This window comes from Gymnogyps californianus, chromosome 5 (assembly GCF_018139145.2).
Source record: "Gymnogyps californianus isolate 813 chromosome 5, ASM1813914v2, whole genome shotgun sequence".
Lineage (NCBI taxonomy): Eukaryota > Metazoa > Chordata > Aves > Accipitriformes > Cathartidae > Gymnogyps > Gymnogyps californianus.
This window is the reverse complement of record NC_059475.1, coordinates 52,714-76,119: the sequence shown is the minus strand read 5'-3', so window position 1 is coordinate 76,119 and position 23,406 is coordinate 52,714. Positions and strand designations below refer to the sequence as shown.

Below are 23,406 nucleotides of genomic sequence, written 5' to 3'. Positions count from 1 at the left end.
TGTACAAATATAACATGCCATGAATGAACACTCAGATTACTGAATCTCCGTGTCTAATGTTGCTGTGCTTGTGTCACACAGCTGAAATGTACTCGATGTGAACCCTTGTTTATGCAAGTTATTTTTCTTGCATGTTTTCGTCTTGCAACTTTACATTGGTATCGATGCTTTTTTGCAATGATAAGAACGAGATCCAATGTAATGCTTTAAGTGCACGTAGGTACACAGCTGTGTAGTAGTAGTGCTGTTAAAAGGTGGAAAGAAAAGTTTGTTGGAGAGGTAAAACAGGGCCACATGAAGCCTTTATTTACTTAAAGCTGTGATCAAAAGAGATGTAGTGCCATGTGCATGGAGAGTCACCTCCTTGGAAGTCCGTTCTCAAATCAAAGTTTTTTTGCACAGCGTGGGCTAGAGGATGATGCCAGCAATATTTACATACTTCTTCAGTACACGGTTATAGAAACTGTGCGTTAGAAACGGAGTCATGTGTGGAATACTTTTGTTAGATATTCACACGTGGAGAACTGTCTTGGTGATTTGTTCCATGATATGTTTGGTTTTTTTTTTTTCCCTGGTCTTTCCATATGAGGCTACTGTAATGCACTTTGTGGGTGGCTGGTGTTGCAGCCGTTCTCCCACCACGGTGGCTTTCAAGCTGCGATTTGAAGGCTCAGGGGAGAGAGGAGGTCAGGGAGTGTGAAAGGAAATGAGTGGGAAATACAAGCTTGCTCTGTAGCAGTCCACTTTTAACTGCTAGAAAAACTGTAAGGTTCCACAGATTAAAAAAAGATGGAAAACTTTAAGACCCTAGTTGTACAAAATGGTTTTGTAGCATAGATAACTCTCATTATACCTCATTATTTGTATTCTTGAAGCTTCATGCTTCTTTGGTAATGACTGCTTTCCCTTAAGACTTTGTCAGTGTTTTGAGAGAGAAATGTCATTACTTAAAATCAAGCCTTATAAAAATGTGTCGAATTTGAATAACTCAGATTGCCCAAACCTACTTTGACTCCTACAAGGATTTTCCTGTGTCCCATATGTACAATTTCACAGCTCTTTGGCGGGCGGGAAACATTTGGATCGAGGTTTACAATAGCATTTTTTTCCTGAGTTTCATTTTTGTCTGTGCCATTATTAAATTATATGTTCAGTGCCTTATCTGTTGTATGGTTACTATGTTAAATCTAAGTCTCAGTCGGAGATGTATACGTGTTGTGGTGCATTTATTTTCATAATAGTTATTTTGTAACTTAATAATTCACAGTTTATTTTCCTTTCACTTAATTGTACATGGGTATTTTCTGAAAGTGTCTACTTTGCAGGGTTAGTAAGATTCAAATGCTTTATAAATTAAAGTTTAGAAAATTTCTTGTTAGTAATCAACAAACTGTTAATTTGTAACAGTTGAAAGTTTCATTTTTCTATACATCAAGGATAGATAAAGTGGCATGGGTATTTGTTACTGTTGTGATGTCAAAAAAAGAGAGGAATCTATTATTGCAACAAGCTTACCTCCAAGCTGCAGGCTGAAAGGGGGTTCCTGAACATCTGAACAAGTGTGGCTGATAAAAGTAGATGTGGAGTACCAAACAACTCCCAGTTCTGAGAGTAATTGAGTCGGTTTTCGAGCTGCCAGTATAGCAGGACTGGTGCATAGCAATGCACCAGTTATAAAAGGCTGGTTTATGCCAAGTCTACAAGTTGTGCTGTAAGCAGCAGAAGCAAGAAGCTCTGCTTCCAGAGGGTTTCCATTCTTTGTCCCCAGTGAAACCTGAGGACAACGGTATCTCCCAGCAGGCTGACGACTTTGCAAAATGGCATCTGTACTAGCGTTACTTCGGTGCGCTCTTCCTGCGAGGAATGGTAATTCGGGTCTCCGTTCTCTGGCTACCTGCTTATCTTTCCCAAAATACGGAGCAACTGCATCCACAAATTATTAGTGGAACAGGGGTAGAAGGAGAGTGGTGGACAGGCACAGCATGATCATGCAAGTCCTGTGATGAAGGAACTACTACTACTTCTTCAGGAAGTAAATGCAGTTGGTTTGGACTTTCCCTTTCTGCTCTTTGCAATGACTAATTGATGTGTGCCTGGGCCTTTCTTTTCCTTCAGTGCTTGGAAAGAAGGTCAGGGAGGTGTCGGCTGTGCGATATGTGTGTTTACTGCTCAGGCCTTTGTTGGCTTGCTGTCAGTTACCCAGACACGCTCTTAACGCTTGCTGCATCCAGTGATGTAAAAACGAAGCAGTAAGCACCCTGTTCTTGGAACAGTCTCCTATAAAGAAAATGCTGTGGGGCTGGGGAGTGATGCGGCTGTGGGTGAAGCAAGAAACAAAGCATGGGAATGTGAGTGCCAGTCTTCGTGGCTTCCTGTGAGTGTCCTGCCTGCAAAGTAGATTTATCATATAGGGAGGAATTGAGACTCGTAAGGGTGAGTTTATCTCCTGGTCTGGGAGACAGTGGACAAACTTTGGTATTTATCCCTTTTGTTTCAGTTCGTGACAACGCTAGTATATGTAGAAAAATATGATATGGATTCTGAGATAGAGATGCTTTCAGTGGTTTGGTAACCCTGCGTGCAGTGCTCCAGGGGCGGAAGTAGAGTGTGAATGAGAATACATTTCTGCTGCACATCTGGAATAGGAATCTGTGCTGACTAGCATGCTGAGTAAAGATGGAGCATTACTGGGGTAAGCTCTGTTAAGAAGCAGAGCAGTGCCCAGAGTCTTGTCTTTTGGTTGTCTAAACAATTATAACAGAGCTACAACTTTGTACCTAGTTTCCTCCCAGGTTTCCTTTTCTTGTCCCTTCTCCCAGTGACTGGTGTTTTCTTAACAAATTTTAAGATTAAAGGACGTTTGATGCCTCTTGTGTACCATCACTCAAATCTATACGTGTTTTCTGCCCTGGACACTGTTAAGTTTAAAGGCCATTGGGAAGAATCAGCAGAATGGTGAAAGTACCTCAGAATGAAAGCTGTTTATCATTAAGTGGCTTAAGGGAGAGTTCAAGGTAGGAAGAACCCAGGAGCCAAAAGATCAAAAGGATTGGTAGGAGTTCAGAAAGTGGATTTTCCCCATCTCTCTTGAATGACTTCCTGTAAGATGCAGGCATCCATGCAGTTCCCAAAACTAACTTCTGCAGAGGCTATGGGATGAGGTGGATAATAATTAGCGTCAGTATTGGAGAGTCGCACGGGAGTGTGAGCATGGAGGCATTTCTTGGCAGGCTCATTTTGCCAAGTCGTAGCTTCTGTTGCCCCCTCTCCATGAAATGTGATTCAGGCAAAAGACAGCAGCGCTGGGTCTTAATGTGAGGTTGCATGTGCCGACTGGCCGGCAGACTCTGCAACAGGAAGGCATGTAATACATTTTGCAGCAGCTAATCTGAAAAGCAAATGCTTGGTGCTTCTTTTTGCTTTGCACTGAGGGTGCCTTGATACCTATTGTGTCTCATGTATTCTTTTGTCCTCCTGGAGTCTGAGTTCTTATGGCCTGGTGTCCATCACCACTGTTGACACTTGCAGCGAAATAACAGGATGTTGGCCTATAATCCATTTTCCGTGCGTCTTCTGGGAGAACAGGAAGCTTCCAGAGAAATTGTGGCTAGCCAGAGCTAGTGGTGTTGACAAGTTTATACAGTTTTAAATGCAGAATTGACTACAGCCTTTCTAATTTAAAATTTTCCTATGTTTCGGTCTCAAGAGATTATGTAGCATCTTTTTTTGTTGGAAGAGCAGAGCCTGATTATCTGTGATAGCAATGTTCATTCCCTCTATCTTGTTTCTCTTGCTTCTTTGTGCCATTAGCCAAATCCTGCTAACTGAGGAGTGTGGCTTTCTGTGTAGAGATATTTGTGAGAGGAGAGGGGTAATGCTGTGTTCATCCGCAGGGCCTGGATGTAACCAGGCTAAGTGTGGTACCCAAGTCAGGACTGAAAATAACCGTAAGGTCCCTGTGTAGTCAATTGAGAGAGGTAGGCATCTCCTGACTCCTTCCGCTGGTGATATAGAGAGACAAGGACAGCCGTGTTCGTAACCTAAATGCAGACATGAGTCCTATTACTTCCTGCCTAACATCAGAAGTTTGGGGAGGAATCCTCAAATGCAATTAAAATTGCAACACCTCCAGTGACAGGCTTGTGATTACCTCTAATGCCAGGTCAGGTGTGTTAGACAAGAAAGCAGCAGGAGGAGGAAGTGCTGCTTTTCTCTCTAAGCCAGTTGCTGTCTCTGTATTTAGTGTGGTTTGGTTTTTTTTTTTTTTAATTTTGGTTTGGTGGTTGTTTTTTTGTTTTGTTGTTTTTTGAGAGGCAGGCTGGATTCATCAGAAAGCTGTTTTTGTGAAGGAAAAAGGGAATTTAGGTGTGGGAAAGAGACATAAAATTTATTAAAAATCTGACTTTTCTTTTGCAATTTCGGATGTCAGGCAAAGCCTTGGTGAGTGCTGATTCCAGCTGCTAGTGCAGCTGAATACTTTGCAGGTACAAGTTTCCCGGTGCAGCTCTGACCCTTGCATAGGGACCTGTGTCCCCTGTTGGGGGGTCTAGAATTATAAGGGTTTTTAACTAGTAGCTCTATGTTGCTTTACGAGTTCTACTGCAAAGTAAATATTTGATGCTTCTCCTAACTATGGGGTTTTTGGAGGTACGTAGGTATTCACAGCATGTAAAAATGCAATGAATAGGTTAGACAAGCATGCTGAAGTAGAGGAAGAAGTAAAAAGGAGAAGTCATGGGGAAAGGCTTATTAAACACCTTCACTTCAGAGAAATGAAGCAGAATTGCTAGGTGAGTGGTGTACTTTGTAGAAATGTATTCTGAGGGAGGTCTGTTTTAAGTCTAATCTTTAAAATACTAGCTCTTGCTAAGAAATCAGCTGAATGCCTGATCTTCCAAGGGAATAAACCTCTTTCAAGAGCAGCAGTGTGTGGTAACACTGGTAGCATGGTAGCGTTTGAGGGGGAAATTTCTAAAGAATGGTTTCAAGTGTCTTTGGATTCGATTTAGCATTCAAAAAAACCTGAGGATGTTCACAATTATGATTAAAAACATAAATCAGTCATAGTTCATCTTGAGATCTGCTAAACCCGAAAGCCAAAAAGAAGGCGTAGTTCATGCTCTGATGAAGTGGGCTTTATATATGCAAGGCATCAGACTTTGTTGCTGTTTTACAACAAAACCGTGATGCCTCACATCCTGTATTCCAGTCAGATTTTTTCAGTCAAATGTTGATTGTTCCCACCCTGTTAATCAAGGATTGGGGAATGAGTGACACAAAGCAAACTACATGCTAGAAGTAAAAGGGTCATTTGGTTCAAAATGCTTGATGCAAAATTAGAGATTTCAGGTTGGGAGGGACCTCAGGATATCTCTGGTCCTACCTGCTGCTTAACATGGGTTCAACACAGAGTTCACATCATGTTGCTCAGGGCTTTGTCCAGTCAGGTCTGGGCAAGCTCAAGAAGTGGGCCCATGTGAACCTCATGAGGTTCAACAAGGCCGAGTGCAAGGTCCTGCCCCTGGGTCAGGGCAACCCCCAGTATCAACACAGGCTGGGGGACGAAGGGATTGAGAGCAGCCCTGTGGAGAAGGACCTGGGGGTACTGGTGGATGAAAAACTGGACGTGAGCCAGCAATGCGTGTTTGCAGCCGAGAAAGCCAACTGTTTCCTGGGCTGCATCAAAAGAAGCGTGGCCAGCAGGTTGAGGGAGGTGATTCTGCCCCTCTGCTCTGCTGAGACCCCACCCGGAGTACTGTGTTCAGCTCTGAAGTCCTCAGCACAGGAAAGACATGGACCTGTTGGAGTGGGTCCAGAGGAGGGCCACAAAAAAGGTCAGAGGGATGGAACACCTCTCCTATGAGGAAAGGCTGAGAGAGCTGAGGTTGTTCTGCCTGGAGAAGAGAAGGCTCTGGGGACACCTTATTGCAGCCTTTCAATACTTAAAGGGGGCTCATGAGGAAGATGGGGACAGACTTTTTAGTAGGGCCTGTAGCGATAGGACAAGGGGTAATGGTTTTAAACTAAAAGAGGGTAGATTCAGACCAGATATAAGGAAGAAATTTTTTATGATGAGGGTGGTGAGACACTGGCACAGGTTGCCCAGAGAGGTGGTAGATGCCCTGTCCCTGGAAATGTTCAAGGTGAGGTTGGATGGGGCTCTGAGCAACCTGATCTAGTTGAAGATGTCCGTGCTCATTGCAGGGGCGTTGAACTAGATAACCTTTAAAGATCCTTTCCAACCCAAACCATTCTATGATTCTATGGAGGCTGCACAGCCTTGCTGGGCCCCTTTTCCAGTGCTTGACTGTCATCTTGGGGAAAAATGCTTTTCCTGTATCCAGTCAGACCTCCCTGTTTCAGTTGATGACCACTGCCCCTCATCTCCCTGCTGTGCACCTCAGCAGGGAGGTTTGGGCTGCTTGATAACCTGCCTGTACATTGTAAGGCTGCTGTCGTGTCCCCCCAGGGTTTTCTGTTCTCCAGGCTGAGCAGGCGCATTTCCCTCGGCTTCTTTTCACAGGTTGTATGTTTCAGCCCCCAACCGTCTTGGTGGTCCCCTCTGGACTTGCTCATAGATGTTGACAACCTTCTTGTGGTGGGAGTCCAGAACTGGAGGGGGAATCCAAATGTGGTCTAACGAGTGCCGAGTAAAGGGGACTAACAGTGTCCTTCTGTTTCCTGACTGCACTCCTGTGAATGGCACCCAGGGTGCTGTGGACCTCCCTCGCTGCCAGGGGACGTTCCTGGCTCTTGACGTGCAGTTTGCACTGGGACTCCCAGCATAGCAGAGCGGCTCCACAGCCAGTCCTTAAAGGACTGTCCACTGGCTTTGCCAGCAGATGCCTGACAAACTCCCAGGCATCTCAGTGGTACCGCTGGCTGGTGCTTAGGCAGCAGAAACCCACCTGAAACTAGACAGCAGTGTAAGTGTATTTGGGTAAAAAGGAGCGGGTCAGAGCTTAGCCTAGAGCACAGGCCCTGTGGAGCGCTGCAGGTGGCTTTGTGTACTAAAGCAGTGGCAAACCTGGAGTACTGAGCATAGCCAGCTACCCGGAATTAATTTCTTCAGCACATCATTTGTGAAATTTCAAAAGGCATTTGAGTTTATTAAGGCCCAGTTTCACAGCAAGCACCAAAAAGTGAGATCAAGTGAACTGTACTTGGGAATTTTAGTTTTTAAGGGATGAACTTGCTCACACAGATATTTCAGCCAGTTCTGTTATCTTGCCAAAATATATCTGGAGATCAGCCAAAAAGAAACCACCTGTAGAAGCTATAAATGAGTGCAAAGACCTCAGGCTAACAGTGCTTGTGATGCTTTTTGCTCTAGCATAAGACCGGAAACATCCAACTCAGATTCCTCAGGGTTATTACCAGGTGTACAGTTCTGATTACATAGGTGTTTGGGGGATTCTCCAAACATGACTTTTAACGTGGTCCAATTTTGAAGCTAGTCTTTCATAAAGCAGTTGCTGAGGTTTATGAGTGTCTATCTTGTAGTGCTTAGGGGAGATCACAGCCAGCAAATAATCATCTTATAAGCCTTTATCAGAGGGAAATGTAAGCTGTTTTTAAATATTTGTGTCTTTACTTAAAGGCAGTAGGAAATGTGATGAGAGTTTTAAATGAAGGCTTGCTGAGGTAAGGCCCTGGGGTGCGTCCTGTCTGGCTTGGCAGAGCTACGCTCCGAATCTGTAAGAGCTAGTGGTTTCCCTATCAGAGTAGACAGGGGCAGTTATGCTGTTCAGCATCATGCAACAGAGGTGTGTGAATTAATAAAAAGCATAAATCTCATCATTATTATTAAAGAGATTGCAATGGGTGTTTCAGATCCCAAAGAAGAGAATGAAGAGGAGGAAGTTTCCAGTGCCCTCAGCCACAGCTCTCCTGTCAGCACAGCCAGGCCTAGCAGAAGCTGGCGCAGCAGCAGGTCAGCCACTGCGGCCCGCCAGCGTGACACTGAGAATTCGCGTGCCTCCAGATCCAAGACTGGTTCCCTGCAGCTCGTCTGCAAGTCAGAGCCAAACACAGACCAGCTTGAATACGGTACGTGGGAAGCCCTGGCATGAAAGTGCCTGGAGATAGTCAGGTCTTGGGAACCTTTGAAGGGAGCTGGATGTGGGCGTAACTTTGTGAGCTGTATGCAGACTGTGGCTGGTACAGGCGTGGTGCTTCTTGGTCATGAGTACCTTCTGCCACCAGCACTCCTGGCACTGAATGTCGACGGAAGTATCTTGAGACAGATGAGCTCACTGCAGCGAACACAGATTGAAACCTAATGGTGACTTTTCCTTTCAGAGGTCACAGAAGAGCATCAGTCTCCAGCTGGAATCAGGTAGGAAACTCTTTTTGTGGTATTTCTTCCTATTAAGAAGGGAAGATAAGGGCCTGAGTTTTTTCAAAATAAATGCTTCTGTGAAAGGATCTATGGGATGGATAGTAGCTCTGTTTTCATCAGTCCTGGACCTTTGCTTTTTCCGTCTGGATTGCAGATGGACTGCAGATGTCAGGAGATACTGTGGAGAAATGGATAGTAAGATTTGATCTGGGCATTTCACCTGGTAGCTTTATTCCTTCAGGAGCAGATCCTGTAGTTGGGTGGGTTCACAAGAGGAGACTGCTCTGCTTAGCCTGTCTGTTTTGGCTGTCATCATGCTCCTTAGTCAGTGCAAGCTGTTAGCTTTCCCCAGTCATACTGGATGAGAAAGTGCTGTGTAATAGTGTCTTTCCCATCCTCGGGGATGATGCATGAATATTCTTGCAGTAGTGCTTAAGCTGTTGCTGCTAAAGTCCTCTGTTCTCCTTTTCTCCCAGCAGTGATGATGAGGAGATGCTCATCAGTGAGGAAGAAGTTCCCTTCAAAGATGATCCAAGAGATGAAACCTACAAGCCCCATCTAGAGAAGTATATTGGATTGCGCACTTGCTGTGTTTTTAGACCAAAAAAAATTGTGACATCTTAGTTGAATGAGCATAATATGACCCAAAGAACCTGTGCTAATTGCTAAGGTGGAATAACTCCCATTGGACACAGTGTTTTCTAAATATTGCCTACAGCTATCGGGACTGTTCTTCTCTAACAGACTAAAGCCTTTAGAGCCCTGCTGGCTGCCAAGTTCTTCCTTAATCCTTATTCATACTTCTGCTTAGAAGTGGGACTTGATAAATAGACCTGAACTTCGATCCAGTTTTTGCTTAAATCTTTGTAAAAAAGCAGGCAACGGGAAGAGTATTGGAGTAATATGTTGCGTTTGTATCTTTGTAGGGAAGCGCCAAAGCAAAGGAGAAAAGCTAGCAAGGGGAAGGAGGAAAAAGAGAAACAGAAAGAGATTAAAGTAGAAGTGAAAGAAGAGAGTGAGTTTCGGGAGGATGAAGAACCACCAAGGAAGTGAGTAAAACTCTGCAGTTATGTGTAGCAGTGTGTATTGTGTATTTTGCATTCTTGCTAGCGTACAGCAGTGTTGTTGGCTTCCCCCCTCCTCTTCTAGGCCTGAAAGATAATAGGGCAGAACCTTTTGTTATGATAGAAGTCCTGCTTCCTAGAATCTTGTGCATGTTTGGCAAGGAAAAATAAAAGAGTTGGTATTTTCATTTAGTTTAAGATGAGGTTTTTTTCTCCATACTGTGATTTAGTCAGCCTACCTGGATATGGCCACGCAGTGTGAAATACTTTAGAGCATTCTTAAAATTGGTTTCTGTTGTGATGTCTGAAGTGGATTAGACTGTATTAGAAAGCCAGTCTGAGAAGGCAACATGTCTTCTGTTGTGTGCCTAGAGGCAGACACGGGAATACTTTGTACATGTCCTGTGGTAAGTGACCTCTTTGTACATTTGGGACTAACATACCAGAGCTCAGGAAAAACAGCTGTGTTCTCCCTCATTTTGGAGAAATAAAAGAACAAACTCTTGCTACCTAGTCAGTCACTAGTGCTTTGAGTGGAGACTCAAAACCTTTGGGTGTGCTGTCACTGGAACTCAACACTGAAGCTTTCCTTCTGGCAACTGAGGTGGATCGGATTTATGTATCTGTGTCAAAGCCATTCTTTGGGATAGTGTGAGGGGAAAAAAAAAAGCAGTTTTTGTACTTTAGCTCCTCTATGAGCAGTTGGAACAAATGGGGCTCCCTCTGCTGGTCTGTGGCGTGGGGCTCTGCACACCTTCGTTTTAATATCTTTTGCTGTTTCTAAGCTGCTGCAGAGCTGATTTACATTGGAGAGGAGTAAGGATGCTGATATTTTGAGAACTTTTTTTTTTTCTGTTAGAGATGGCTTTCTGAGGCTTGTGGTTGTGTTGTTTGGGTCTGACACTACTTTTGTGCATAATAAAACCTGTGCCTCTTCTGAAGGCTTGGCTTGAATGCTGAGTGCCTGTTCAGCATGTTACTGGCATGGTCTTGCTATCAATAAAGATGTCTCAGTACAGTCTAGAAAAGACTTCCATCAATCTACTGTAAGTGCCTCTGCACCAATATGATCAAGCAGACACGAAGTTCTGGGCAGAGCTATTGCTTGGGAGGGTGCATTTTACATGTAAGCATAGGTCTGCTCAGAAAAAGCATAGATTTTTGTCTTGACAGGTGTATAAGCTGCTATAGTTAATTCAGAGGACTGTAAAATAGCTGCTAGATCATTAATCCCATTCTTCCTAGTCATGCAGATTGATGTTTTTCATGTGGTATGAAATGTTACCCAACAGAGCAGAGGAAATAGGGTGCACCATCAATTCTGGACTGTGTTGGCAAAATTTCATGTTTATAAAAAATACATTAGGAAATGGGAGGGGTTGTGAGAGCAAACCACATGAAGCATTTATTTCTCAAGAATGTTGCCTTCCTCTGAATCTGCCTCCAACTTGCACTCGATTGATTTTTCTAGAGCTGGCGGTTAATGAGGCAATAGCTTGCTAACTGTCTGCAGCAGAAACTTACAAGAGCAGAATCTCGTGTGCTGACGTGCAGCCTGGAAAGGGATGAATTTAATTATAAGGTCACAAGTTGTTTGGACTGTTGCAGGTTTAAAAAAAAAAAGTGAAGCGTGTGATGCCTGGTTGAGGTTTTTTGAAATAGCCCTTCCTCACTCCATTGTGGCAGAAGAGTTGGTAATTTCTAACCACAGCCTGTTGGGCTGCGGCTGTCTGATACCTATTTACTGGTATCTGCACAGTTGTGGATGGTGGGCTGAGACACATTTCAGCCAGGCAACCATGTTCAGAAATGTGTTGTACGGTCGACCTAGCAGGTAGTGATGCAGCCGCAGCCTGAGCCGTTGGCAGAGGCAGGGTGATTTGAGGTCTGCCACATGCCACCAAATGTCATGCAGAAAAAAGTGTCACCCAGGTATCGGAAACATGGGGACCACAGCTCCACTGGGAGCGGTCTTCTGTGTGATGTGGCAGTTCTGCAAAATGCAGGGACAATTTGCACGGAGGCCTGGTTACTTAGCTTCTTTAGGGAACCTGCCCATCTATTACAAGAGTGTTTCCTTAGAATCTCTTCAGGTGTTTTGATCCAGAGCAGGTGGCTGACTTGCCAGAGCAGCTGACTTGCCAGGTGCAGTGTTACTTTTCAGCCTAAAAGTGTAGAAGAGTTTTGTAGTATTTCTTATAGCATGCTCCTGCTTTATAGCATACACTTCAAAAACTCCGCCCACTACCAATGTAAAGAAGCTTCTTTCAATTCTGTTTCTGTAACCCTGTTACAGGAGGGGAAGGAGGAGAAAGGATGACAAGAGCCCAAGGCTGCCCAAGAGAAGGTAGGTGATCCCCTCTACTCAGTTCTGTTCTGAAGACTTGCTTCCCTTGTGTCCTACACAGAGACTCCTTGATTGTCTCAAAGCCATCTCTCTTGCACAGTATAGAAATCTGCCTTAAAGGGGGGGGGGGGGAAATAGCAGCATACCTTGTCTTCCCTCCTTTCCTTCTCCCTTCTCCCTCTAGGTGTGGGTTTGATTTCTTCCAACTGAACCAGCGCCACCCCCTTCCCCGCCTCCCCGCTTCTGAGTTGATCCCTAGCCTGGCATTGGCCAGCGATAAGGGTCTGGGAACTCTGCGTCTCCTGGGGTTTTCTCAGCTTTGGGGAGAGCCCTCAAGTAGTGCTAGGAGTGGAGGGAACTCTTGGACAGAGTCTCTGTGAGCATAGCCCAAACAGCAATATTGGAGCAGTAATCCTTTGCTCTCACATCACCAAGCTGCACTCGCACGCGTTTATCTTGCTGCTGCCCTGGCTTCAGAGGCATCATCAGCTAACCACTCTGCCCATTTCCTTACTGACTTCTTAGGAAGAAGCCTCCGATACAGTATGTCCGTTGCGAGATGGAAGGCTGTGGCACAGTCTTGGCTCACCCGCGTTACCTGCAGGTTGGTTGAGATTTTTCACTTCCTGAATGGCATGTGTGAGGGCAAGGAAGGGCCATTTGGAAGAGGCAGCTAATCCTCCACTGGCACTGAAGCACTCCTTTCTAATGCTATCTTTTTGGTAGACTTAATCAATTGTGGCCAGTTGTGGCCATGTGGGTCTGTGTATCTGTCCTGTTGCTAGATGTCCACATTCGTTTGGCTTTCTTCTCTCAATGGAGATCAAAGCCTTTGTGTTCATGGTATAAGGGTGTCTTGTCAGTGATTGGAGTCTGGTGGCCTGCTGAGGGGCCATCTGGGATCGATGTGTCTCAGCTGGACATTCTCTTAGCCATGTAAAGAGAGAGTCTACAACCTTTCACTCTTCCTTTATAGCACCACATAAAGTACCAGCACTTGCTGAAGAAAAAATATGTGTGTCCTCATCCCTCCTGCGGTCGGCTCTTCCGACTCCAGAAGCAGCTCCTGCGGCATGCCAAACACCACACAGGTACAGGGAGGTGGGAAATAGATACAAACTCCTCGTCAGGTCAGTGAACAGAGAGGGAGGGGGAAAAAGGAAAAGCCTCTAGGACTTCTGGGGAGAGTGAAGCCAAGGCAGGTGGCATAGATTTGCAGCAGTGGCAGGGTATTATTTCCTTCTAGATTAAGATCTTTTAAGGAAACGAAAGAAATAGGCTATAGAGTTTTTAATTCACCCCCTGGCAAGTATCACTCAGGGGTTCTGTAGAGGAATAAACCAAGCCAAGCTTTATCCTAATTTGCCAGTCCTTCAGTATTGGTCAGAATGGATAATTAGCTCTTAGGAGAGTCTTAATCATGCCTTAACTCTCTAGATCAGCTGCTGCGGTGTATTGTGGGACAACTCCTCCTTTGCTATGCCTGCTGGCCTCCCCGCACTTCTAGTTCTGCTGCTTCTTGGGCAGCTTTACCTGCAACATGTGAGGGCTGGGAAGGGGAGCAGGTCTGCGGGAGAGTAATGCTCCAACTGGTGTTGCTTTTTAGATCAAAGGGATTACATCTGTGAGTACTGTGCCCGGGCGTTTAAGAGTTCTCATAACTTGGCAGTGCACCGAATGATCCATACGGGCGAGAAGCCCTTGCAGTGAGTACCTCTGCCTGTCTCTTCCTCTCCTACTTTGAGGGACCCTTGGATCCACCCGTTCTTGGACTGCACCAAGAGCAGGGGCAGCTCTGAAGTCAGGGCTGGAACCTGTTCCTGGTGTCCCAGCTCTCTTTAGACGCACACCTGTAGGAGCGTTTGAGCTGCCACTTGTCTCACCTGCTCCTCGAGGCAGTGTCTCAGTAGAGATCTGAGGAACATAAGCCCTCTGCAAATAAAACTGGAAGAGCTGGAGCTATGGCGACATCCCATTTTAGTGAGCCCCTGCTGTTCTCCTGGGCTGCCTCTTTGCTACTGCTGTCCCCACATGTGTGTGGGGATGTCCGTTTGTTGTGACCTCCCCCTTTTCCCCTCCCAGGTGTGAGATCTGTGGATTCACCTGCCGGCAGAAGGCTTCCCTCAACTGGCACATGAAGAAGCATGATGCGGACTCCTTCTACCAGTTCTCCTGCAACATTTGCGGCAAGAAGTTTGAGAAGAAGGACAGCGTCGTGGCCCACAAAGCCAAGAGCCACCCCGAAGTGCTTATTGCTGAAGCACTGGCTGCCAATGCGGGTGCCCTGATCACCAGCACCGACATCCTGGGCACTAATCCTGAGGCCATTGCGCCGCCCACCGATGGCCAGGGCCTCCCCCTGCTTCCCGACCCCCTGGGAAGCGCTGCCCCGGCAGATTGCCTGCTGCTGAACCCTGACGGGATGCCGAAGACCTACTGCGGTGGGGCAGAGCGCGTGAGCCTGGTGGCTGACGGCAAGCTCTTTGTGGGCAGTGGCAGCAGCACAAACCCGGAGGGGCTGGTCATGAACACAGAGATCCTGGGAGCCACCACGGAGGTGCTCATCGAAGATTCAGACTCCACTGGACCCTAGTGGGCGGGGAGCACGTGGGTGCTGGGACAGTTTGGACTCTGTATTTAAAAGGAAAAAAAAAAAAGAGACACTTACTGAAAGAGAGAAAAGTTAAACAAAACTTACAATACTAGTAAATAACCGAAGGGTCTGCTCCCCTCCAGCGTGGATCACAGCACATCCTCTTTCTCCCAACCACTTCTCTCTCCCACTGCTCCTTTGTAGAAAGGGGCACATGCTGCCATTACCAGAGCAAGTTGGATTGAGCGATGGATTTCTCCAAGGGAGGGGGGACTGCTGAAACCCTTTGCTCTACCCCAAAGCAGATGCCTTTCTGGCTCCTTGACGTGGCCCCACTCACAAGCTAGAAAGCATTTGATGTGCTCTGGACAAGTTTCTTAGGACTCCCTCTCGCCCCTGGTCCCAACTTCTATGCATCGCTGCACTCTGGTCCTTGCAGTCTCATTCTTCCTCCCGGGGCTGGGAGTTTGGCTTGGCACTTTAGGCCCCCTCAGCAGGGTGAGCTGTGAAACAGCGCACGTCCCTCTCCCCACCGCGCTCCTCTGCTCCAGCTCTGGCAGGAAGTCGAGGGAACGCCCTGGCTCATAGATCATGTTTGCTTGGAGAGGCCCGGGGGCTACGGGAGCCCTGCGTGGGAGAGGCAAGGAGGAGCATCCCAGTTTGACGACAGTAATTTGCACTTTGAACATGCTTCGTTTTTGTGTTGTGGTAACAAGATTCCTTATTTATTGATTAAAAAAGGGTTGGTATTTTTTAGTTATGTTATTAGGGGGTGGGGGTGGAAGGGGTTCAGGCTATTTCCCAGTAGGCTCCTTCACACTAGCGAGCTGCAGGGAGCACGTTGTGCCATCCTAAGCAGCTGGGAGAGCCGAGGTGAAAGCAGCCTTCTGGAGTCAGATGTCTCTCGCAGCTTTTCCAGAGTAGAGGGAGAGCCCCTGGAGAAGAGCCTGTTTGCAGTGGGAGTCTCTGCAGCAGCCTTTTAGCAGGAGGATGAGGTGAGTGATGGAACAGCTGGCTGTTGTCTCCCTCCCTCCAAGGTCGGGGTGAGCTCCTTGCATTAAATGCTCTTTTTGCCTCCCCCTTGCTCCCTAGCCTTTCAGGGAAGAACATCGTTAGCCAGGAACTTGTTCTCGTGACTTAGGACAGTTGTGAGCTGCTTGCTGCTGGGGGATCTTGTGCTCCTCATCCAACTCTGCCTCTCCTTTCCAGGTCTAGACAAAGATAAAGAAGCAGGGACTGGATATGGTTGTCTCAGGCTTGTTTATCCAAGGCAATAGACTGACGCGGGACTAAGGGGCTGTCAGCTTCTCTCCCTGCCCCCATTTTGGGGGGAGGGTGTTGTGCAGCCGTGTTCTCAAAGCTTCTCTCTTCTGTGCAAACACCCCTGCTTTCCATGAAACGTGGCGGTTCAAGTGTTGCCTGCCAGTGTAGTTAGGACAGCTCTGAGCCCTTGGAAAAGTTTACATAGGATATGATGTGTCTGCTATGGAGACTTGGATCTTTTTGCTCTTACCTGAAACTTTGTGTGGAGATTCAGTGGCCTTGAATTCGTAGTGTTTTTGGAAGAGGTGAAGAATAACCTGGGGTTTTTGTTTGTTTGCTTGTTTTTTCGTGGGTTTATGTGGTTGGGAGCAGAGCTGAGGTATCTTGTCCGAGCACAAGATCAGCTAAATTGGTCTGTAGCACACAGCAGCTAGGCAAAATTGGGTACCTGGGGTCTGGAGAATGGCAATAAAACATGGAATTTAATTGGAAACTTTTTACAGGAAACTGACTCTGAACACTCACTCTGTCCCCTGTGCTGCCTGGAAATCCAGCTGTGGCCCAAGCCTGACAGCTTTTATTGGGCCATTTGTCCTGATTTGCCCCCTCCCTTCCCCCCTTACGCTGATATTTTTGTCAGAGCAAGTTTAAACACTTCTGGTGTTGGGGCAGTTTGTGGCTGAACAGTTTGCAACCCTGGTGTCTTATGCCATGGGTATGGGCATCCCACGTTCTTGCACCGTGGCAGCAGTATGGCTCCCATGCCTGCAAGAGATGCGTCCGGCCACGAGCCTCTCTTGGAGATAAGGATGAGGGCCCAGCGTACCTCAACGTGGGGCTCCTGAGACAGTGCATGTCAGGTCCGCGGTGGTACGGTGTTAAACTAAACCAGTTTCTTCAGTTGGGATGATCCAATTTCTTGCTTGGATCAAATTATTGTGATTTCCAGCAGGAAGCTTTTGGGTGGCCAGCCGGTCCCCTCCTCTTGCAAACTAAAGAGAAGCAGCACAATGAGACGTGTTCAAACCCAACTCTGATGGTTTCACCTCCCAGCAGTGTGGGTCTCCTGTCCGGTGAGACTTGGGGCTGCCTGAGCCACGTTGTGTGGTGGCGTGTCTCCTGGCACGGAGCCCGGCCGCCGGTAGCAGATGCACTCGTGTGGTGCAGGTCGGCCACGTCATCCCTGTGCTTGCTGCAGATCATGCTGCTGGAGCTGCTTTTCGTGCCCTGCCCCTGTGCCCTGTGGGAGCTGCGGAGCGGGCAGAGCCTTGCACAGAACACTAAATGGAGAGCTCGGGGTTTTGTTTTGAGGGATGGCACTAAAATGCTTTTGGGTCAAGGACTTGCTCACCTCCGGTGACGCAACGCTTGGCACCTGGCTGGGAGGCAAGGGAGGCTGCCTTGTCCTGCGTCTGCCCCAACCGCCCCGAGTGGAGCAAAGTTTGCCATCAGCCGCATTTCTGGGACGCAGAACCGAGCAGCTCATTTGCTTCCCGGCCCGGACACCTCTGATCCCTGCCACTCCCTGCCTTGTGCTTCCATGCACACCTCTCATAGCTCTCCTTTTTCTTTTTCTGGTCTCGGCCAGTTGCCTGTCTGTTCTCTAACCACAGCCTGCTAACCCCTGATGCAGGAGAGACTGGTGTAGCTCCCTTCCCACTCCTGTTTAAAACCCTAAAACTGACAGAGCCCTCCTGCAGGTCCTCCTCCCCTCGATGTCTCTCCTTCACTCGCATGCAGTTTGCTTCAATAAATTATTGTAGTAGTTTGCAATAAACTTTTTTGTATTTTTTTTCCCTGTATTTATTTTTTTTTTTTTTCTCCTCCCGGGGAGGGAGCGGAGGGGGCACAGGGCCCTTCGCCTGCTCTCAGTGCCCTGGAGAGCTTGCGGGTGCTGTGCCTGGCGTGGGCAGCAGCGTGCGGGCGGGGGCCTCCCTCCGGGGGCCCTGGGGCGCAGGGTCTGGGCCGGGGGCTGTGCCAGCTGGAGCCGGGGGGCTGCCAGAGCTCAGCAGCGCTTTCTGCAGTAGCCACCAGGTGGCAACGACGCTGTTGGGTTGGCCACCGGCCCTGGGAGCTCGGGCTTTGGGGCCGGGGCAGTCCCCCAGCCAGGCTGGGGCAAGGCTCGGTGTACTGTGATACTAAAGGGAAACTGCTTTTCAACTCCTGGTTTTTTTTTTCTCTTAATCTGGGTCATACATAACAAAAATAAACTTACTGAGGAAAAACCAAACCAACCAAAAGGGCTGTTTTTGTCTTGGTGCATGCAGCTCACCTGTGGTGGGGTGGCAGGCGTTGCCCTGGGGTGGCTGGGACCTCCTCCCCTGTCTGCAGCCCCCCTTTGGGGCAGGACCCCTCTGGGAAAGAGGTCTAACAGACCTGGGGGACCCAGTCCCACGCAGCCACGGGGGAATAAGAGGTCTGAAGGCAGCCGGAACAGGCCCCCGCAGCCTTCTGTTGGGGTTTGGGTTGCAGCCCAGCCTGCAGCCAGTGCTGGATCTCCAGCCCGGGGGCTGCCCTCAGTCCCTCGCTGGCGAACCTGCAGCGCTCTGCCCCGCTCAGGCCCCAGCCTGCTGCCTGGGCTAAGATGTTGAGCAATGTCCGGGCTTTGCTTGCCTCTTCCCGGCAGTGGTTTCCCACGCTCTGGCATGAGCAGGGGGGATTAGTGTGCTGCTAATCCCGCTGTGTGGCTGGGAGGGAGGAATGGGTCAGAGCTGGGGCTGGGAGCCTGTTGCCGCCGGGTGAGACTGTTCTGGGCAAGGCGCTTGGAGTAGCAATGCATGGAGGAATTAGGGAAATAATCTGTTGCTGTTGATCCCAGAGGTGGGAATTTGCAGTGTTGTGCCAGGCCCCAGGCGCGGAAGAGGGGGAGAGCCAGGCCAGCGGACGTGTGAGTGGAGCTCCCAGCTGGAATGCACCAGCTCAGCAAGAGATTGTCCTCCCTGGGCCGGGCAGGCGCTGCGCCGTGAGCCTGGTGCCCGTGACAGCTGCCCGGGCCATGGCGGCAGCAGACAGCCCCTCAGCCGCCCTCCGCCGCCGCGACCTGTGCAGCCGAGGCATCCGCCTGGCCGGGAAGATGCGCTCGGACGTCGTGGACCTCCTGGACACCTATGTGAGTTTGCCCTGCTCCCTCTGGCTGCCCGTGGGGCTGGGAGTGCTGGTGGAGTGGCTCCTGCTACCAGGGTCTGAGGGGCTCCTGGCAGCTGTGCCGGGGCATGAGGGCTCTGGCCCATGGCAGAGATGGGGGATGAAACGCTGCCGGTATCCGGGCCTTGGCGCTGCCGGCCAATGCTGGGGCAAACTTCAAGTACCTGGCCTTGCGCTGCTCTGAATGCCTCCTGGCCAGCGCTGAAGCTGAATCGGGGCCCCCTGGAGCCGGTGCTAGCAGGGGTCCCCCTGTTTCTCCTGCCACGCTGATCCCCGGCTGCTCTCGCCCCTGCAGGTGGAGCGGCAGGGCTTGGACGCCTCGGCCAGCGTGGCGGCAGTGGAGGGGGTGCCGGCGGCAGCGGCGGAGCGCTGGGATGAGCAGACAGGGACCCAGCGGCTGCTGGAGAACCTGGCGGCGTACCGGGCCTTCCGGACCCTGCTGGCCCAGATGCTGGAGGAGCAGCGGGAGCAGCTGGGTGAGGCCGACGCTGCCCTGGGCCGGGCGCTGGCGGCCGTGCTGCTCCAGGTCTCGGCCTTCGCCTACCACCTTGAGGAGCTGCTGCGACTGGAGAGCCGTGGGCCCCCCAGCGAGGAGGGGGCTGGCCCCCCCCCACCCCCCCACCTCAGCCTCTTTGAAAGGAAGCTGCGGGGCCTGGGGGTGCTGCGGGAGCTGGCCCAGTGGGCCGTCAGGTCCGCACGGGACCTGCGGCAGCTTGCCAAGCCCAGCCTGGGCAGCGGCTTGGCCCCCAGCCCGGCTGAGAGCCCTTGAAGGCTGGCGCGGGGCGGGGGAGCTGGGGTCCCGCTGGGGCATAGCAGGGGGCTCCTTGCCCACCCCTGCGGAGGGCTGCTGACAGCGAAGGGGGTTGTTCAGGGAGGGGGGGCGGACGGGAGGGACCGTGTCGTTAACCCCTGGGCCCCCCACGCTTTTGGTGCCACTCGCTGTGGGCCCCTTTCCCTGCGGGGAAACAGGCACAGGCTGCAGTCCACCCCGGAGGGAGCGGGAGTCCCCAGGCAGGGCGAGCCGTGGGGGTGGCTCGGGCTCTGCCTGCTGGGGGGTTTGGAATTATCCCCCGGGAAGCGGCTTTGCCGCTCACCCCAGGGCCCGCAGGCTGTGACCCTCGGCAAGCTGCGGCGGTGCTGGCCTTTTCTTTGAAATTAGGTCGCTGCCCGGCTTGCCGTGGCCAGGTGCTGCCTCCGGCGGACGGAAGCTGCCTCGGGGCTCTTGCAGAGGCAAGGCAGGAGCGAAGGGACAGAAAAATGTCACCTGGTGAAAGGAGTCTTGGGACCTTCCCCCCAGCTGCAAGACGCAAGGCTTCGCCTCCTTCACGTGGACTCTTTTCTCCTGCCCAGCTCGTGTTTTCTGCGCATTGAATTTCTGCTCTAACTGCTTGGGGGCTTTTTCGGGAGGGCTGTGTGTGGGTACAATCAGGAGAGGATTTCTTAACTGCTCGGACAATGGAGAGGATCTTTTAACTGAAGGCTGTGATTCAGAAGGCCCTCCGTAAGGAGGTTTGTGCCTCCAGGGGTTATTTTGGGACTGGAAACGGCACAGAGGATTAAACAGCCCCAACCACATTGCTCACCCTGTGAAGGGGAATGCTGTGAGGTTTCACAGCTGCCTGGGCCATGCTTTTCTTGCTGAATGGATGTGATGGCTGCTGGCCGAACGAATAAAAGGGCTGGGAGATCTACCGGGATGACGTGACTTCTCGTGGGAGGTGTGACAGTGGGGCTCAACCTCACTGGAAAGCCTGGGCTGCTCTGTTCCCACCCCAGGAAGGGTCGGTCCTGGTGGGGTGGGAGGCTTGAGGGGGATGGGACCTGCTGGGAGGCCACGGGGAATATAAAGGAACTGGGGATGAAGGAGATGGAGGTGGTGGGAGGATGAGGAAGAGGTGGGGAGATTGCTGGGGTTGTGCCCCGTCCTGGTGTGGCCCTGCCTTCCTCCCTGACCTGCGAGAGGGAAGGCAACATGGGGGGACGACAGGGGCATGGGGTGGGGAGGAGGCTGAGGATGTGCCCGGCCAGCACTGCACAAAGCAGCTTTGTCGTGGCGGATGGTGGTGGCATCGGGCACAGCGCCTTCCCCAGCGCCAGCGGCATCTGCATGGGCACGGGAGGCCCCAGGCGCTGCGGGAGGACAAAGGGCGATGCTGAGGCAGGGCCCCCAGCACCCATCCTGCCCACCCCACCAGCCACGTTGGGGCAAGTGGGGCTGCAGGGTTGGGGCTGCACCACAGGGTCGATGTGAGGGGGCTTTGGTAGTGCCTGTTTTCTTGTGGGTGATGCCCAAGAGGAAGAACGTGCACCTTCTTCATTGCCACTTACTGCCTGACTTCAGCTTTGCAGCTCAGACTGGATTATTTGCAATGTTTCTGCTTCCCTGCGCTTGGGAATAACAATTTCTGGCCTTTATTTTTTTTAGGATTAGTCAAAGTGAGTCCCTTTCCCAGCACGTATTTCTCCCAGTCTTGTCTGCTTTGTGCGCTTGAAGCCATCTTGCTTTTCTCCCCTTGCACCCTCATGCTCAGCAGCAGCTGGGAGCTCGCATCCTTGCCCGCCTGCTGCCCCTCACCTTCTTGAAGGCGGGCACATACATCTCAAACGCTGCACGTCCGTCTCTGAACCTCGCGACCCAAGCAGGCGGGAACAGACCCCTTTTCTCGCACCACAGTAGCCCAGGTACGATGTGACCTTCATGTCCCCGGGGAGCCGGCCCCAGCCCTGGCACGGGTCCGTGCAACTCGATCCTTCCAGGTCAGCTGCTGGCGGTGCTGCCAGCTGAGCTCGGCCCGCTGCAATTGCAGTCTGGGAGTCGAAGCAGCAATGGGGATTGAAGGTGGACAATGATGTTGCTCCAGGGGCTTCCCTGAGCTGTGCCGCGAATCGCGCGAATCGCCGCTTTTACAACCTTGCTTATTCCTTCCTTGCTACGTTGCCAGTGGCACTGGGCGCGTCTGTGTTTGCAAAGCACCTGCAATGCCTCGAAATGCCCACCGTAACCAGAAACAATGTAAAAAAGCAAACCATAATCCAAACCTTGGTGGTCTGGCTAAGCAAGAAGGTCCACGTCTCAAGCTTTCCCCACCAGCAAGCCCCCACCAGGCAGTAGAGAGGTGGTGGTGTCTGAGCCTGCCAGGTTTTAATGCTATTTTTCAGCAGCAACCCCGAAGGGAATCACTAGTAAACTGATTTGGCGAGAACAGGGGCATCTGACAGCCAAGCTCCCTTGCTGCTGGGAAGCCCTTTGGACTTGCATTGCCGCAGGCAAGTTAAGTTGATCCAGGTGGCTGGAGGTGGCCAAAGCTGTTGATTTTGGAGACAGAAATTAACAGCTTGAGAGAAGGACAGTTGTACCCACGTGGCTAATGCCACTGAGGATCCCAAACAGTCTCCTGCAAACTAAAGACCCACCAAAAAACCATCCGAGATTGTGCGTTGGGAAGAGAGAAAGGATTTGCAGTGCTGGCGGGAACGGGGAAGCAGGGGGAGGGGGCTGCGCTCATGAATTGCAGCGGGGAAGGAGCCACCAAAACCAACCTACGGATGTGTTTAATTTCAAAAAATAAATGTTTGGGCTTAACGTGTGGTTGGTTGGGCACGCTTTGTGGGGTTGGAAAGGTTTTAAGCCAACTGAGGCTGCTCCCTGACCTCAGGCATGCCCGTACTTGGGTGCTGGCATCGGCACTGGGAGGGAATAAATTCACCCCTCGCCCACCGTGCACCGGAGGCAGGTGGGGTTCAGCTGTGCCAGTCCCACCGGCTCACCTGTCCCCTTGCATTGTCCTGCGCCAGCATTGCAGCACTGGCTCCTGACTTTTTAATCCTGAGCTGGGGCGGGGGGAGGATGTTCACCAATGCTTTCCTTTTTAATAGCAGGAAAACTTTTTCCTCCCGCCTGAGTCAGCGGAAAGGATTTCCCCGTGTTTCCCTGTTGTGGCCTTGGCTGCACTCACTGGCCCCAAAGGAGCAGGTGAAAACCCAAGAGGAGCGGCTCTCCGCCACCGCGCTGCCTTCCTGGGAAGGGCCGGGAGCCCGCCCTTCTTGCAGGAAATCGTGCTTCAAGCATGGCCCTGTGTGTCTCCAAAGGCAAGCTGGAAGAAGGAGAGATTTGCTTGAACTTCTGCGGTTCACCTCCTCCTCTCTCACCACGGCACTCGCCAGCTGGCATCACTGCAGTTAGTTCCAACCTGTTTCTTCCCCCCTTTTTTCTTCCTCCCTTCTTTTTTTCCTCTATTTAGATCTTGCCTAATGGTTTCTCACCGCAAGTGCCGCTGGCGGACACTTGGCAGGCTGGGCAGCGCCTGGGAAACAGGTTTGTCAGGAGAGGAGCTGCACCGGCCGCTGGGAGCTCGGCAACGTCCTGCAGCAGCACCACGGGTCCCCGTGTCCTGGGGATGAGTCGCCCTCTCAGCTGGCATGGACCATGGACCGAGGGATTTGCCGGTGCTGGGAAACCCACACGTGTGGCATACAGATGCAATTTGTACAGGTCTCCCCGAACCAGGCAACGATGGGTGTTTCATTTAATATCCAAGAAAATTAGTGTTTTGTGTGTCTGAGCATAGGAGCGCTAAATGAGGTGAGACCACTGGCCTGTCGCCGACATCCTGCCATTCAGGGCTGCCCTGGGATGCTGCTCATGGGGCTCAGC

The 23,406-nt window shown here is 50.6% G+C and overlaps 2 protein-coding genes across 2 annotated transcripts; both read left to right on the top strand.

Moving 5' to 3' along the window:
* The first annotated feature begins 8,027 nt into the window (after positions 1-8,027).
* ZFP91 (ZFP91 zinc finger protein, atypical E3 ubiquitin ligase) lies at positions 8,028-15,108 on the top strand. The gene is made up of 9 exons (XM_050897359.1): positions 8,028-8,049; positions 8,302-8,338; positions 8,821-8,907; positions 9,268-9,390; positions 11,702-11,752; positions 12,278-12,356; positions 12,729-12,843; positions 13,359-13,458; positions 13,835-15,108. Exons 3-9 carry the CDS (start codon positions 8,834-8,836, stop codon positions 14,343-14,345), a joined length of 1,053 nt encoding a protein of 350 aa, XP_050753316.1. The 5' UTR covers positions 8,028-8,049; positions 8,302-8,338; positions 8,821-8,833; the 3' UTR covers positions 14,346-15,108.
* Positions 15,109-18,603: 3,495 nt separating this feature from the next.
* Positions 18,604-19,521, top strand: CNTF (ciliary neurotrophic factor). Its single transcript, XM_050896955.1, has 2 exons — positions 18,604-18,717; positions 19,048-19,521. Exons 1-2 carry the CDS (start codon positions 18,604-18,606, stop codon positions 19,519-19,521), a joined length of 588 nt encoding a protein of 195 aa, XP_050752912.1.
* Positions 19,522-23,406: the final 3,885 nt, after the last annotated feature.